The 18250-nt window shown below is 36.7% G+C and overlaps 1 protein-coding gene across 1 annotated transcript; it reads right to left on the reverse strand.

Annotated features, from left to right (window-relative positions):
- Positions 1-314: 314 nt before the first annotated feature.
- On the reverse strand, positions 315-7745 carry LOC109210497 (B3 domain-containing transcription factor FUS3-like). Its single transcript, XM_019373920.1, has 6 exons — positions 7381-7745; positions 2019-2108; positions 1710-1810; positions 1300-1346; positions 1112-1188; positions 315-993 (listed from the first exon to the last, which is right to left on the reverse strand). Exons 1-6 carry the CDS (start codon positions 7630-7632, stop codon positions 673-675), a joined length of 888 nt encoding a protein of 295 aa, XP_019229465.1. The 5' UTR covers positions 7633-7745; the 3' UTR covers positions 315-672.
- Between the last annotated feature and the right edge of the window lie 10505 nt (positions 7746-18250).

Below are 18250 nucleotides of genomic sequence, written 5' to 3' on the forward strand. Positions count from 1 at the left end.
TTGAGTGCCCCCTATGTATGTTGGTAACCTGTGGGTGAAGGGTCAGGTTACCACTACACTTCTCTGATTTTTTTCAAGATTAAAAGATGGCGAGGTCACCTCATTCTTAGCTTGAGCCAAACAGAACAAAATGAGGGGAAACTATGAAAAACTCTTCTCTTAGACTAAGAAAAGCTGAAGTGACAAAATCTACAAGCCGGAGTAACGAAATAATTGCTAAACACCTCTGCTTTTCCTTTAGAATATTCATTAGACAACACAAACATTTTAGTAGGGATTATGCTAAGAGTAGAGCATAGAGCACGGTTTCTAAACATGGCAAATCAAACAAAGCTTGATGACAAGATTATAAGCCCGAACTATGAACCTTTTTATTTCATATTTTTCCATTTCTTAGGTCTCCAGTTTATTGCATTTACGGTGGTAAAGAGTTTTTGATCCAAACTTGACAAGAGAAGCCAGCCAAAAAAAGTACAAAACACCCCCAGAAGTCTCAGCCCCTTACAAAAAAACAAAAAACAGAAACCTTAACTTACTAGTACAATTCCTTGTGCTGGTAACTGGAGTATCAGCTTTATACTTCAAAGTTACCGGTAGGAGTATGGATTAGATTACAAGGCTGCATGGGATTAATAGTATGTATCCCCCTATTCCGCTATGCGCGTGCAGACCTTAATAGAAATCATCAACAGAGAAGCTGTCTTCAATGGATCCAAAGCTTGGCATTGGGAACACATTAGTTGAGTAATAGGTCATAGGACCCCCTACAAAATCGAAGGCAGGCTCGTTCCAGAAGCTGGTATCATAAATGAAGGACATGCCCATCTCATTATCCATTGCAGGGAAGTAAAAGCTGGACATATCCAACTCTGGTTCATTTATAAGCACCCCATTCCCATCATCTGCCGTCTGTGCATAATCAGTTAAAATCATGTCCTCCGCTTCATAACCACGAAATACTGCTCCATCTCCAGCTTTCCTAGCTTCGATGCCCTATATACGAACAGACCACATATATAGGTCACAACAAACCATAGCTTTTGACAACTGACATACATTTATAACCTTTGAAGTAACTACACCAACATAAGAATTAATTTAGCAAGCTTACATAGATCTGCTTCTGATCATTGTAATGGAGAGCAAAGTAGTCTCCTTGGCGTAATCCATGTGTTTGGACAAAATCACCTGACCATCAAGTTTCAAATCCAACAACATTAATCTGCTTTTAGTTTTAGCCCTTTAAGAAACAGAACAGAAGTAAATAAACTTGGAGAGAAAGGGCTCTCGAGATCTCACCAGTATTTTCAAGCACATACATCCGACTGCTGTTATTTGGCCAGTACCTATAAGAAAAGCATAACATTCAAGAGAAAGACTGTTGTAACGATTCATAAACTGCGTGGGCGAACTATGTCAGAACATAGCACAAGCAACTGTATTTTCTATGTTATTCTTAACCCTTCCCCCTTTCTTAAATGTTGACTTAATCAACCAATTTGTTAAGGCACTAGCAAAATATCACTATAATGCCAGGTATTAAGATTGTCATCTAGCTCAAGGATGACCAGCATCAAATAGTTTAATTGCGTTTATCTAATATGCTGGTCTTCACATCCTCGCCCGGACTCTTAAATCTATAATGCTTCACTGGCTTAGAAATATCGCTCCCTCAAGTAAATTTGAAAAAAAAAAAAAAAACCTCAGACCTGTATCTGAAACTCCAGACATGGATGCCATCCATGTCATCCATGGTTATGGGAAACCCTTCCTTGATCTCAAGAGTTGGAAGATATCGCTCAGCTGCTTTCTGAAATCATGACATAAAAGTTAATCAGCCGCAGACTGTCTGAATAACCATGGGATACACAATATTGGACAACTGCTAAATCATTAGTTTGGAAATCTTAAATGATTGCGACATTAATTCACTTCAATGTGTACTCAAAACAAAAAAAGTAAGTACAAGAGATAAGTGTTCTTAATGCATTTACAATGATGCTATAAAAAGTCCAAACCTTGGGCACGACAATTCTCCTCAGGGAGCTAACATCACTGTTCTGAAGCTGCTTGTCAAAGAGAAATCTGAACCCTGTTGGTTCAAGTGCCTGAAGCATAAACAAGCCGTTACAGGACTTACTAGTATCCAGAGCCAAATTTAGCTGAATCGTGATCGCAAGACAAAATGCCAGTTTCTTTTAAGAAATGGTACAGAGGATGACAAGGAAAATGTATGTTAACCAGAAAAAGAGGGGATGAATCTAATGAACTACATTGCTATATATAAATAAGCATTAAACATTCCTTTTCAAAAAAATAAGCATCAAACATTTTAGAACTCACTGCAATTAGTTAGCTTCAACAGAATGATCAAAGTTTGAGCTTCATTGTCTTTTATGAAGTGCCCACATATAAAACAGATTTTAAGATACTCATATCAAGTACTTATACCATAGTCCATGTAACACTCCAAATATTGGATCACCCTGTATCTGGTAGTTCGCTATATGTGGAATCGCATAAGCTATTATTTCATGTTTTTCCCACTATGTCCCAATTCGTTACCTTCTTCCAGAGGATGTGACAACAGGTGCATGAAATTTCTGCCTTCCAAGGCTATCTCACTCACACAATTTTAGGAAGATCATAAGCTGGATGGGCCATTTAAGAGATCCTTTTCACTTGAGCGATCATCATAGTAAGAAATTCTTGTCAAAAGAAAATAAAATTCTTAGTTGCAATTCAAGATATGACTCAGTTAGGTTGCAAAGTAGTTGGAGGCCTCTCTTGATTGGTAGACAATATCCCTCAGAAGTTAGTTTCCTGATTAACTTAGCAACTAAGTTTATGCACGCAGTGCAACAACAACAACAACATGCCTAGTATTATCCCACACCGTGGGGTCTGGGAGGGTAGAGTGTAACCAGACCTTACCCCTACCTTGTGAGGATAGAGAGGTTGTTTCCAATAGACCCTCGGCTCAGGAACGCAGTGCAAATGACCATAAACCCAGTTCCATCAGGAACAAGTGAAGCCATGATTGGTACGAAAGCATATCACTTGCTCTTCTTTCACTGGAATAGGTGCACAAACGTCACACATCCACCACACACATATCGTTTAGGTGGGCAACAAGATGCTACTTGTGACTTACAGTTTGGCTTGTAGCATGTAGAGACAGAACTATAAAGTCTTTGAGCTATTTCTAAAACAAAGTTCTTATAGCCTCTCATTATATTTTAGATTCTAATTTGGCTGGTTGACAGCTTAAGATTTTCCCAAAAATGCAATAAAGGATAATTATTTCTTTGCACTTTTTCAAATAGATCTTAGACATTAGATGATTTCAGTCGTGTTGTTCAAGGGTTGAATGATAATGGAACAAGGCTTACGACTAGTGAAGTGCAACAAGGCTCAAGCCGACTACTTTTGGCATTATATCTAAACCATAGTTATCAATATTTTTCGCACCACCCAATATATAACCATTGATAGAATTTAACAAGCCCCAACACAAGTAGTTTATTTCGATATATATATTATTAGGATTCCACCATAATTTTACTGAGTTATCTATAGGAGATGATTGGATAGTTGAAACAACACTATTCTTGTACTTTCTAGTTTTATTAGAAGTTTTTATGTTAGTGTAAGGATAAGTATGAGATATAGAAAAATCTTTAGTTCTAAAGAACTCCTATTTTTTTCTAAAAAGAAAAGTATTAAGTATTGGAAAGAATTGGACATATATAAGAGTAGAATAATATAGAAGAATCATACACCCAACCCCAACCGGGCTGGGATTGAGGTGTATTTGTTGCTATATAGCTACATCTAGCAATACAATTTACACAAAAGGGCCGGGTTTGCGATGGACTTATTGTTATATGTGCGATGTTTGATATAACAAGGAGATTAGGTTGTGTACATAATTATGCCTTCTTGCAAGGGTTATCTAGTATCCTCATCCTTATATGGCATAAAAAGATCTTCCTCATTTGATGAAGACTTTTTCTAATATAATTTGCTCACCAGTCACGCCAACCCGATGTCTACTTCTATACGGAAAAAAAAAGGATCACAAGGTAGGGGTAAGGTCTGCGAACACACTATCCTCCCCAGAGTGTGGGATAATACTGGTATGTTGCTGTTGTTATAAATACTTCCTCCATCGCAATTTATGTGATGGTATTTCCTTTTTAGTCTATCCCAAAAAGAATGACATATTTCTATATTTAAATATAATTTGACTTTAAACTCTTTATTTTATCTTAATGAGAAGATTTATAAACACACAAATATCTATGGCTTGTTTTACACCACAAGTTCCAAAAGTCTTTCTTTCTCTCCGCACCGAGTCTAATACTATCACATAAATTGGGATGGAGGAGTAATAATTATCATTGTCATTTTGGCGCATTTATCACACTTTTTATGAACCTCAAACTCCAAAAATGACACGATCTTTCAACCAAAAGACATCAAATAATATATGCTAGGCATCTTTGTAACTTTAAGATCTTTGTGAGAAGAAATTCAAGACACGATGTAGTTGGTAGGCTATGTTGACTAGTTTTTACTTAGGTACTCAATTCTCACGAGTTAGAGGACCATAGTGGGCTTTCCTTTTGCGCTATATTACCAAATTACTATTTAATTGGCAGCTTAAACAACTCAATATATACTACACCATTGGTTGGCTCACCTGAATGCTGACTCTTCCTTTCCTATGTTGAAATTGTAATTCGGCCAATGGCTCTGTTGTCTAACCGACTGATCATGTTGATCATATAACTGGAAGGAAACATATCAAACTAGAGGTGAACGATAAGTGTGTCCTTTGATCTCCACGTTGAGACAAGATCGACAATTTATTTGGGAGCTCAGTAAAACATTTCTTCTTAAATCATGCTGGTAGTAGAAAGAACTAGCTTGCTTTGTTCATCTTCTTATCAACCTCTAGTGCCGATGCATCATTTATGCTTTATCTATTCATCTTCATGAAATGAAAATGTTCTTTCCACGTACTTCAACATTCCCGATCTAGCAAATATGAATTGGAGTCTTGCTTTGATGATGGGAGATAAGATCCATTGATCTTAATAGAGTATTGCTCATAGGGAAAGAAAACTTGAACAACAACTAATGCAGTTGATTGGCGGATAGCCGTATCATTTTTCATTAGCCATTGGAATTTGGCACTTTATTTAATGCTTCATATTCTAGTCAAGCAAGAAGATGATATTCTTGAAACGAAAATCCATTCTCTTCATGTGCTTCAATATTGCGGAGATATCAATTGGCTATTATCATGTTAAGCTATAAATCCGTGCTTGTTTGCAATTATAGACTTTTGCTCATTTGGGAATACCTTTAATCTTTGTGGTTTTCACCTTTAAATTGAATGCTTAGTTAGAGCATTTTGACCACGAAAAAACGCTTATTTAGAGCATTACTTAATGCTTCGTCTTCTCATTGAGCAAGTTGGTTGATGATAGTTGTTTTATTATGAAAAATCACTTTTCCTTTAATGTTTCCAAGGCTTAGTTGACCATCATCTTCCTAATCTTGCCGTATATCATTCAATGATGTGTCGTCTAGTCAAGCATCTAGACAACTAGGCAAGTTTTTAGTGTATTATTACGTAATTAATCATTTAAAGAAGGTATAATTTCCATATACTCCATCACTCTGGAAGGCTTGATTCACTATCACTCTAACCTTGCATAGTTGCATTGAATGATTTAAAAAAAATTCTTCTCCGGATAAAGGAAATCTATAACTAAATATATATCTTATTGCTTTAGATACTTAATTTCATACCATGGATTCTGTTTCATTAATATATCTCGAATTATCTCAAGTTAGCTTGATCTTACATAAGTGCCATTATAGGCAAAGACACCATTGTGACTTGATCTTACATAATTGACCATTATAGGCAAAGGTGCCACATACTTCAAATTAAGGACCTATTTTAGCTTCTTCGGTCCTCTTCCAACTGTTGCAAACGCCACGGCATAAGGTCGTCCCGGATATTGGACCCTCAAATTTTCAATCTCGATTTTCACAGGGAACTCTTTCTTAGGTTAAAATCCAAAATAAACAGAACCTACAATACAAATATGTAATCCCCCTAAGCAGCACTGAAAATTGCAGCACTGAATGCAGCATGAACAAAAGGTAGGCAAAGACAAGGTAGAGCAGGGATGTGGTAAAGACATTGCTCTTTTCTTCACTCCAGTTAAGGATAGTAGGAATAAAAAAGAATGTCCTTTTGATGATTAATCAACAGAAAGATAATCCAAAAATATTTGGAAGTTGTAATTTGTATGGTAGGCATACCCATAGGGTGAAGGAGTTGATGATATTACTAGAGAAATTCTTTGTGAGGGATTGTAGCTACGAGATTAAATACAATATGGGGATTGGGCTGGTCCAGGCCCACCCAATTGCCATGTAGTTGGGTTGGACCCGGCCCATTTGACATGTCTAGGAGGTGTCCATTATATATAATTTAGCTATACTATAAGTTTGTCACACTAATGGGGAGAAGCAGCTAAAAGAGGGAATGGATCTCTTAAAGTCAAACGCAAATAAAGTGTGTCAAACTCAAACAACATTAGCACCCGCTATTTCTACTTACTAAAGTAGAAATCAGTGGTACACTTCGCCAATGCAGAATTAGTACTAGTTTAATTAGTCTGTCCAACTAAAAGCAACAAAAATTAGAGCAGAGTATCCCCCAAATTAAGAAAAATCCCCCAAATTAAGAAAAATACTGAGTAGAAGCCAACCAGATAGTCGAATTGATCTCCTACCACTCCAACAAGAACATATAAACGAAATCTCGAGAATTAATTACTCCTTCATTTTTAACCGGCGGTCTCGGGTTCGGGTCCCTGGATATAGAGTCGTCTTTGTTAGGGAGCTTTTTACGCCAATGTGGGACTTGCTGGCGCGAATCCGGATTTAATCGGGCCCCAATGTGGGTACCGGATACCGGATGAGCAACCAAAAAAAAAAAGGAAATCTCGAGAATTAATCCAAAAGAATATAAATTAAAGAGAGGAATAAATGGAAGTGAAAGATGTAGTAGCAGCAGCAGCAGGGGAGATCACAGTGTAACAACTCCAAATTAAAATAGCGTCAAAGAAGGGGTATGATTTTTCCATTAACAGATATTTCACCCACCAACATAGGAATTTTTTTTGTTTTTGTTTGGGCAAAACATAAAATTAAAATGGCAAAACATAAAATTAAAATGGCAATAAAAGAAAAGTGTAATTTAGTTGAGATGATAAAAATTACGGAGTGCTAATAAAGGAAGAAAAGTGATTAGTAAGAGAGTAAGTAAAAAAGGTGGGAGAGAAAGCATACACGTGCGACAGGCATAGGAGGAGGTGGTGGCACGTGGGAGAGGAAGGATGGGAAATCCAGGAGAGAGCCAAAGTTGATAGAAGAACGCCTACGCCTCTGGCTGCGACTTCTTTTGGTGGTCTGATAAGGCTGACCATTCAAAATATCAGTAGGAGTTGCAGCCTCAAAAACACCATTCATAGACGTAGGAGTATTGGCAACAAGTGCTGCATTTCCATCTGCCATCACTCCATACGCCTCGGTCATCGCCATTATCGATCAACTCCTTCTACTCCACCACCAATGCTTAATTCTGTAAAAAGCTCTTTTTCCTCTCTTTTTGTGATATTGAAAATTGGGGGAGTTTTCGGTGAGTGGGTGGGAGGATTGTGTCATTATTATCACCAAACTGGCTGAGATTAGTGGGTCTGGCGTTTTGCTACCAAATGGCACTGATGCGATTGACATTTGTGCAATCCTCATTCAGGAGAGAACCTTTAATAATTTGTTTTTTTTTCCCTCTCGTCGAGTAAAAGATAAAAAGAAAGAGAGTGTAATGTAATGAGCCAAAGGGGTACTGTGGGGGCAAGGGAAGTTGGGACTTGGGAATATTTCCAAAATTTAATGAAGGAGGTTTACTTCAAACGGATTCATAATAAAAATTAAGTGGGTGAGGAGTTGTCACTTTGTCTTTGTTAAGTGTGAACGGTAGAAAAAAGGGAGGGGGGGGGGGGGTTTATAATGGACAAAGAATGTGACGGATGGAGAAGAGGGAGGAAAGCCAGGTGTTGAAAAAGCTCTGATTTCTTGCTAACTGAAATCAATGGTGCTTTCTTGCTTTGGAGTTTCCGTCATTTCTGCCTTTTTATCTTCACTTGCTTCACTCTATAGTCTATACTATACTATATATGGAGAAAACGATGGAAAGACAGACTTATGTTGTGGGAATGGTGGAGGGTTTAATTCATTCATGGCTTATTAATTTGTATACAGTGAGGGGCTGGTTTTATGGACTTAAGCAGTTTTTCTTGGTAATTTTTAAGTGCGACATGGACTCCCGCTTCTCCTCTCTTGCTGCCACGTCTCACCTGCCTCTTTTGCAACCGGAGCCCCGATTCGTTCTGATTTAGTTTGGTCAAAATAGCACGGTATAGCCAGTTTTCGGACTGGTCATTCAAAAATAGCCAGCGTTTACCAAGTCAATGAAAAATAGCCATTATTTTGTTGCAACAGAGACCGGTCCAGCATAATATACTGGAGTTCGGTGCACCTGTGTATGAACTCCAGCATATTATGCTGGACCGGTATACTTTGCTGACTCCAGTATAATATACCGGAGACTGGAGCACCGGTGCTCCAAACTCCAGTATATTATGCTGGACCGGTATACTTGCTGGAACTCCAGTATATTATGCTGGAGTTCTAGTGTACTTATGCTGGAACTCCATCATATTATGCTGGAGTTCCAGCATACTTATCCTGGAACTCCAGTATAATATGCTGGAGTTCAAGTATACTTATGCTGGAACTACAACATAATATACTGGCGTATTTTCCGGGTTTTGAACAGTGTTTTTGCTCAGATTTATCTTTACATGAAAAGTGGCTAAATTTCGATTACTTTTGAAACTGGGCTATTTTTGAACGACCAGTTGTAAATCTGGCTATTTTTAAATTTCTCCCTTTAGTTTGACATTGATTTCAAATTTTTAATTGGTCTGATTTGTATTTGATTTTTGCTTAATTAAACTGAGATATTTTCTACTACTATTTTTTGTGTGAATTTCTTCATCTAGACTATTCTTTTAGTAATAAAAAAAGAAAAACAGTCCGACGCACAAATCATTCCATGTTCAAGCAAGGTCTGTTGAAGGACGGCACCCAAGGGATGTGACGTAGATAGCTTATTCTAATGCAAACATTGTATTGGAGAAAATGAATATTACACGTGGAATTAATTATGCGGCTGACATGGCAAGACACGTGAATCACTAGAAAAGCGATAGCTGGAGAAGATCATTAAAAAAGACGTGAGTCTTAATATATACGAGCAAAACACCCACGAGATGAGAAGAAACGGTTGCTTGAGTCTCTTTAGCGATTTGAAGAGGCACTGGTGGTATGAACCAAGACAGTAAAAAGGGCAGATTCATTGGTCTTCAATTAATGAGCATGGATGATTACAAACGTTACAAAATCTTCACGAAACAGTTACGATTACCAATTATAACGTTTCATTAATGTCATTAATGCTCATAATGACTCGGCCATAAAAGGGAAAAGACGTTGTACTTGGAGATCACTATATAAGGGAAAGAAATGTCATTTGTATGGACACGTTCTGATTATTATTGGAATATAGTTACTTTCTTTTGCTTTCTATTGATTACTTTGCTATTTCATATTCTAATTTCCTTTCTTATTATGCAAATATTGATTTTCTTGATTATCAGTAGCCCTAGTACTTCAAAAAATAGGCTTTGATCGAAATTTCTATTTTTTGATTAAACAAACATTAGTGGCTACTTCCACAGCTTAAACACGTGACCTATAGGTTACACGAAAATAACTTTACTAAATTATTGTGATCAATGCTTACAAAGGTGGATATTCTGAGTTTTTTTACTGATATGTTGAGTTTAACATTTAAAATAGATAAAAAATAAATGGGTCATACGACTAGTCATTGTTGGGATCGAAAATAACAAGGTGTCATGCGGAAGCAAACATAGTAAACGTTGGCGAGGATAAATCAAACGACACGAAAAAGTATATTAAAAGAGACATACTTAATATTTTAATATGTGTAACGACTCAGCCTGTCGTTTCATGAATTACCGCTCCGTTTTCTCCTTTTCTGCTTTTTTATGCTTTGTTCATCTGTGTTATATGGTATCGGGTTGCCCGGTTCGAATTCGGAATGATTTTGGAAAGGTTTTGAGACACTTAGTCTCTTAAGTTGGCCTTGTAGTTGGAAAAGTCAACCGGAAGTTGACTTGTGGGTAAACGATCTCGGAATTTGGTTTTTATGATTCCTATAGCTTTGTGAGGTTATTTGGGACTTGGGAGCGCGATCGAAATGTGATTTGGAGGTCCGTGGTAGATTTAGGCTTGAATTAGCGAAATTGGAATTTTGGCGTTTTCCGGTCGATAGTGAAAATTTTGCTATCGGGGTCAGAATGGAATTCCGAAAGTTGCAGTAGGTCCGTTGTGTCATATGTGATGTGTGTGCAAAATTTCTGGTCATTCGGACGACGTTTGATAGACTTTTTGATCAAAAGCGGAATTCAAAAGTTTTTGAAAAATCTTAGGCTTGAATCCGATGTTATTTTGTTATTTGACGTTGTTTTAGGTGTTTTGAAGATTGTTATAGGTTTGGATAGTGGTATATGACTTGTCCGTACTTTTGGTTGAGGTCCCGGGGGCCTCGTGTGTGTTTCGGGTTGTATTGCGCTCTTATTTGATGTTTCAACGTCGTTTCTTTGGGAATAATGGGTATCACATTAAGCAAATGAGCTCCAAATTCAATTTTTGTTGAATCATTAGATCCGTATCGTAATTACAGTGCCATATCAAAAAGAATCATCGAATTTGGACATCGTATGAGGAAGTTATGCTCATTTTTGTATCGGGAAAAACTGCTGCTTCTGGTATGATCGCAATTGCGAACATATCCATCGCAATTGTGATGCCCAGTTCGCAATTGCGAACTTTTTGTCGCAAATGCGACCTTTTCCAGCCCTTCCTTGTTCGCAATTGTGAAGGCTTTCTTCGCTTTTGCGAGGGTTCGCAATTGCGAACCCTGGATCGCAAATGCGAGATCTGCACCTTGTTTTCAGCTGTGTAACTCGGGTTTTTTGCATATTTTTCATATTCTTTGAACTCTAACTCCGAGAGTGGGCGATTTTGAGAGAATATTTTCATACCAAATCATTGGGTAAGTGTCTCTAATCAATTTCCAACTATATATTGTGATTATATCTTAGATTTAACATCAAATTCATGAGAATCTAAAGGAAAATTTGGGGAAAAAATTGTGAAGTCTTTCAAAAATGTAAAATGATGATTTGAGGGACCAAATGGTGTCGGAATTAGATAATTTTCGTATGGGTGAACTCAATCGGAATGGGTATTCAGTTTTTGTAAATTTGTCGGGTTCCGAGGTGCGGGCTCGGGGAGTTGACTTTTGTTGACTTTTTGCAAGTTATATAAGAATCATAGTTTTGTTAATTGAAATTGTTTTCTCTTGCATTATTTGATGTATTCAAGTCATTTTTGGCTAGAATGAGTCGAGCGTTGATGAATTGGTAAAGGAAAGCTAAATTGAATATTGAATTGGTCGGATTGAGGTAGGTATCTTGCCTAACCTCGTGTGGGAGACTTCCCCTTGGGAATTGAGTCTTCTATGTTGATTGTAGTCCGTGTACGCGAGGTGACGAGTGCGTGTTCGTACTTATTTGTGAAAATTTGGCCTTTTAGAGTTCTTAGGTCCATGTATTCACTGAGTATGTAGTTGTTCTTGATATGATTGAGCTTCCATTTACTAGTTTCACCTCTACATGCTTTAATTGTAATTAATTGCTTTATGATTCATTCTTATTGCCTATTTGACTCTTATTTTGCTTAATTGAAGATTTTTACCTCTTCTATTGTCATGCTATCTTTCATAACTGCTTGTCTTTATTGGAAACCATTATTATCTCTCTTGTAATTGTTTAGTCTTAATTGAGGTTATGATTGTCTTCTCGCTGCTCATCCTTAATTGAAATTGTTGTATATTCTTCGTAATTTGCCCAGCCTTAAAAAAAGTTTAGTATCCTATATTTAGTTGACATTTCCTTATTTGGAATTATTTGATTCGTGTTAGCTTCCTTGTTGTTGAACTACATATTGTGGGATCGTTGCTTCACATTATTTTCTCCCTTGTTGAGTTGTTCTTATTACGCTTAGTATTCTCTATTGTGGTTATTCCTTGTGAGTTAGTTTTACCGTCTCCTTGTGATCGAAAGTTCTCGAGTTGATTTACTTGTCGTGTTCTTGTATATATTGTCATTGTTGCTGTGGTACTTGTTGTGGTGGCACACGAGGTTTCTGTCGTGCGGTTGTTGATATTATGATGCACGAAGTATCTGCTGTGCGGTTATTGTTGTAGGGTTGCACGAGGTTTTTGCCGTGCTGTTGCTACTATTGACATATTGCACATACGGCGTGACAAGGCGGGATATGTATATATATATGCTTATATGTGGGTTGCGCATGTGGCGAGTCAAGGTGGGAACATTATGATGCACGTGTGGCAAAACAAGGCGGGGACTTATTATGTTATTATTTGCACACGTTCTGAGACAAGGTGGGCTATGTCAGGGATTGATTGTGGTGATTTGTGATGGCCCGGGGGCATTCTTGTTGTTTGTATTGTGTTGTGGTATGTTTACCTGTGTGAGTTTTATTTCGTGAAATTTGTGAGAAAACATCTTACGTGCCGTCCATTATTTTCCTTATGCTTATTAGTTGGTAGGAACTATGTTAAAGAACTTGCACAAGCATACGCGTAGTTGAACACTCCCATTGGATATGAAGTTCTCCTAATATTGCTGAGTATAGATGTACACCCTCGTCTACTTGTCATATATGTGAGAGTAGCTCTAGTTAGTAAGTGAGTTATCAGCGTGAGTTGTGATGGGGGCACATGATGCCAAGTCTTAGGGTTCAGGTATTGGGACCCGTGAGCTGTAAGTTGTCTGAGGTTTGATATTTTGTGGAGTTTGTTGGCTAAGACTTGATGTGAACACTGTCGGTTCTGAGTTATTGCTTACCTTTACTGTATTTGTGATTTAGGTTTTGGGTTTGTGATTTCGCTCGCTCTTCTATGTCATTATTATGGTATTTCCGCTATTACTTGCTGTTTTTCTTCCCTTACTGTGATTGTTGTATTGTTAGCCATAGTGTGTAGTCTTTACATGTATACATCATGTTCCGTTGTTCCTATGCTTATATTTGTACAGTTTATTAGACCGGTAGGTGTCTTGACTGTTCCTCGTCACTACTCCACCGAGGTTAGTCTTGATACTTACTGGGCACCGCTGTGGTGTGCTCATGTTACTCTTATGCATATTTTTGTTGTGCAGATCCAGGTATCGATCGTTAGTAGCTGTGTGGACCATTGCTGAGGAGACTCAAGGTAAACATGTTGCTGCGTTCGCAGGCTTCGGAGTCACCTTCTTACTTGTATTCAACTGTTTTCACTCCTTTCCAAACAGTTTATATAGAAGTGGTAGCTAACTCTGTAGAGCTTATGACTTGCATTACCGGGTTTTGGGAATATGCTCATTGTATAAAGGATTCATTCCAGAAAAACTTTAAAATGTTATTTATTATTGTTGTTCTTCTGTAAATATTAGGCTTACCTAGTCCTTAAGACTAGGTGCCGTCACAAAACCCAACGGAGAGGAAATTGGATCGTGACAATATGGTTTGATCAGTTGACCTACATTAATCTACTAAATATAGAAGGAGAAAAACTTATGAGAGAATGGTTTTTCCCCTAACAAGACTCTCTTAATGACTACATTGCGGATGTTGTTGTGTTGTGCATATCAGTATGAAGGAGGGATCCTCAATTTATATAGGTCAATAATAATTTTCTACAAGAAAGGGATCTGTCAAATATGGAAGAGATATACTCTCTCCGTTCACTTTTACTTGTCCACTATTCTAAAAATAGATTTTCACTTTTACTTGTCTACTTTCGCATATCAAGAGAAAAATAATTTATCTTTCCTATTTTGCCCTTAGCATTAATTACTCATTCTAAATTATTTTTCAAATCCATTAAGACTATACACCAATTATTATGGTTATCATGGTAAATCATGCAATTTATTTATTATTTTTTAAGGGGTGTGCAAAATCGATAGTGGACAAGTAAAAGTGAACGGGGTGAGTATATATTTTTTTTAGGAAAAGTACAATCAATTATTGTAAATAACTTTCCTTCCTTCAAGAAAAGATAAATCCAAATATGAAAAGAAAACTAGGATAAAATCCTAATAGTCATAAATTGTATTTTTCAAAAGATACAAAATGACCTCCAATTACTAAAGGATGATAATTTAAAGGATGAAAATAAAAATTAAAAGTACCAACCTGAAACAATACCATGTTTGTTATAAATATAATTCTATTTAAGGTGAATGTCTATATTTTAGAGAGATTTTAGGGATTTTACTTAGTGACTAAGTCACTCTTTCCCTATAAATAGAGGGGTTCTATTCCATTGTAATTGATCCCAAAATCAATAAGAATTCTATCTCCCTACTTTTCTCTGAAGTACTCTTTTTCTTCTTTTATTGTTTCATAACACGTTATCAGCACGCGACTCTAACCAATTGAGTAGAAGCTTTCTGATTGAGCATAATGATTGTCAATTGTTCCATAAAATTCCTTCATGATTAAATTTTAGATTTAAGGTAGGTATTTTACTTTATTTTTCTCTTTTAAATTCTTGAAATTCTATAATTTGATTTTATATATAAGCAAAGACAATAAAGTTTGATTATAACTCTAGGAGTTTGTAAGAAATTATAACCACTCGAAGTGGTAAAATTTCTCTGTCTTACCATGATCAAATTCATGTATGATTGTGGGCAAAGAAGTGGAAACTCGTCCAATTGAATTTGTTTCATTCTCATTCCCTTAAGAGAATGTGATAGCAATATATGATACGTCTGAAAGAAGAAAAAATTATTACCATGAAGGTATCAATGACTGTGGACGTAACAATAGACGAAATTATAATCATCTCATTGTGGTAATGAGAATAATAAGGATTCTCAAAATAATCCTTCACTCTGTGAAAGTAATATTTGTCATCGATTTGACATGAGATTTTGTAAAGCACATATAGATGATTATGGCCCATTCATGATGTGAATGTGATAACATCTGATTTATGAATATATATTCATTCTTGGAAGAATATGAACGTGCTAGTGGTAGTGAATATACCACACTCACCTCCAGAGAGGTTTGAGATGAAATAAGAAAATAGTATCATTATTATGGCATGAATGATCACTGTTCACGTACCTATTGTACGCCAAAATATTTTGGCAATGTGATTATTAAAGGACAACAGTGATGTAAGAAATAGATTTTGTATATAATTTTGACCATGACCATGATGGTATAACTATCTCCTTGAAAGAGATATATGACCATATGGATGTTGATGAATATCATGTGGTATTACAAAATTAATTGAGAACTCTGCAAGAGCCAATTATACTATTTTGGAGAAACACAATTGATTACCAATAAGGTATTGTGTTGTAGTAAGTCTCAAAGAAACTTATTCAGTTTCCAAAGTATACGCGAAAGCGGTTGATTTTATTGAGACTATAAATAAAGGAAAGATTTAATATCTTCTATTACTACAACTTATAGCGGGAAAATATGTATGTGAAAAGCTACCCGCTTTATTCTCCAGTTTGTACTACATAAATAAAAGAATGCCACAATAAAGTAGAAGTTTATTGATATAAAAACTCATATCATAATAAACTTGAAGTTTATTGATAATTGCACACGTCATGGTGTAAACTTGAAGTTTATCGATATTGATAATTTATCCAGTTGGCATAATTGATTTAGCCATGTTAATTTGAGCATGATGTGCAAAAATAAAAGAGAATTCATATGGGTAAATATTAAAGAACTAGAAAGTTCTTTACGAATTCTCTTATGTTGTTTGTTCTCATTAATTAATAGACCAATTAAAATTGGGATTCAATCCCATGAATGCTGAAAATATCAAAGGTGAATATGTGCTCATTCACCTGCCATGTATACCACATAAGATGCATCTTTGAGATGTTACATGTGCGATTATTATTAACTCGTAACATGGTGTTTGCGAGGTAACTTGCTCAATAATTTGATTTAGAGCATAATTTCCAGATTTTTTATTCAAGATAGTTCATCTTGATAGTTGGATACATCACAGTTGGTTTAACAAAATGATATATTGAGTGTATCCACTTAATAGCTAAACAATTGCTTATGAGAACAAAGTTATATATATCAATTTGATATACGTTATATACCAAAGTATAATATTTTTTCTCCTCACAAGTCGTTCAGGGTCAGAAACCAAATAATTCCATCTTATTATTATTGATGTGCGGGGTATATTTTGTAACGATCCGACCGGTCGTTTGCCTTTTTAGAACCCCGTTCCCCCAAATAAAACTCTCCGTGCTCGCTTTAACTAATTTACGACCTGCGGGGATAGTTGGTTCGGGATTTAGAAGAGTTTGGATTGAAATATGCACAATTAACTCTTTAGGATTTCCTTAAAGAGCTAAGTTTGACTTTGGTCAATATTTTGGGCAAACGGTCCCGGATTCGTGTTTTGACGGTTTCGGAGGGTCCGCGGGAACATATGGGACCTGGGCGTATGCCCGGAATCGAATTCCGAGATCTCTAGCCCGAGTAATGAATTTTTATTAGAAATTATTAATCTGAAATATTAAGAATTTAAAGAAACTAACTAATCATTGATTTCATGGGTATCGGGTTTGTATGTTGGTTCCGAAGCCCTGTACAAGTCCGAAATATCATTTAAGACCTACCCGCAAAATTTGGCGTCAATCCGAGTAGTTTAAGGGCGTTTTGGCCAGTTGGAGGGAAAATTAAGAACTTGAAGTTCATAAGTTTGATTCATTTGGTTTTAGGGGGTGATTCCTAGATTTAGCGTTGTTTCAGGTGTTCCGATGGTTCGAGTAGGTCCGTCTCGTGATTTCAGACTTGTATGAATTCGTTTGAATATAAATGCGCCTTCATGTGTGATCTTGATATTATATGATATTTGTGGATCGGGCCAATCGCCTCGGTATGAATAGATGCATCTATGGTTCGCGCCATTCAATCCTCTGGCAGTGCACAGTTTATTTTTCTGTTGGATCGGGCCGTCGACCTCGGCATAATGTGCACATGATATCTATGTGGAGTTTTATTCGCGATTTATCCTGTTCATTACTTGAAATGTAACTGGATAACTGCTAAATTGTTCAGAACATGATTTATTACCTATTGCTACAAACTGTTGATTAATTGTGACTTCCGTGCTTATCAGAAATATCTTATTATATTAATTGACCCTAGTAAGTATCAAGTCGACCTCTCGTCTCTACTTCTTCGAGATTAGACGGGATACTTACTGGGTATATACTATTTATGTACTCATACTACACTTCTGTACTTAATTGTACAGGATCTGAGGCAGGTGTATCTGGCTATCAGTCTGGTGCGCATTCCTGAGCGGACTCGAGACTTCTACGGTGAGATGCTTCCCTTCCATGCCGTTCAGCAGCCTGAAGAAGTCTTTCTTGTGTATTTTGCTGTCTATCCTGTTTCGGACAGTAGGATAGTGTGATTCTTTTGTATATTCTACTAGTTGCCACAACTTGTGACACCAGGTCTTGACACACACATTAGTAGATGGTATCATTTTGGGGTTGTATGATTATTATGACTTTATTAACCATTTCTGATTTTATTTCAACTTAAAGAGTTACTCCAACTATTTCGGGGTAAAGGTAAAAGAAAGTTTATTTAGTATTTTTCCGCGTGGGCTTGCCCGACAAATGGTGTTGGGCGCCATTACGACCTATTCTCAGAAATGGATCGTGACAACATGGTATCAGAGCACTAGGCTCACATAGGTCTCACAAGTCATGGGCAAACCTAATAGAGTCTTACGGATCGGTACGGAGACGTCTGTATTTATCTTTGAGAGGCTATAGGGTTTTAGGAAAACTACTCTTTATTCATTTCATCTCGTGCAGTGGTGAGTATACTAAGTTTCCTTCACTACTCTCTCACAGATGGT

The sequence above is a fragment of the Nicotiana attenuata genome, unplaced genomic scaffold (genome assembly GCF_001879085.1).
Source record: "Nicotiana attenuata strain UT unplaced genomic scaffold, NIATTr2, whole genome shotgun sequence".
In the NCBI taxonomy this organism is placed as follows: Eukaryota; Viridiplantae; Streptophyta; class Magnoliopsida; order Solanales; family Solanaceae; genus Nicotiana; species Nicotiana attenuata.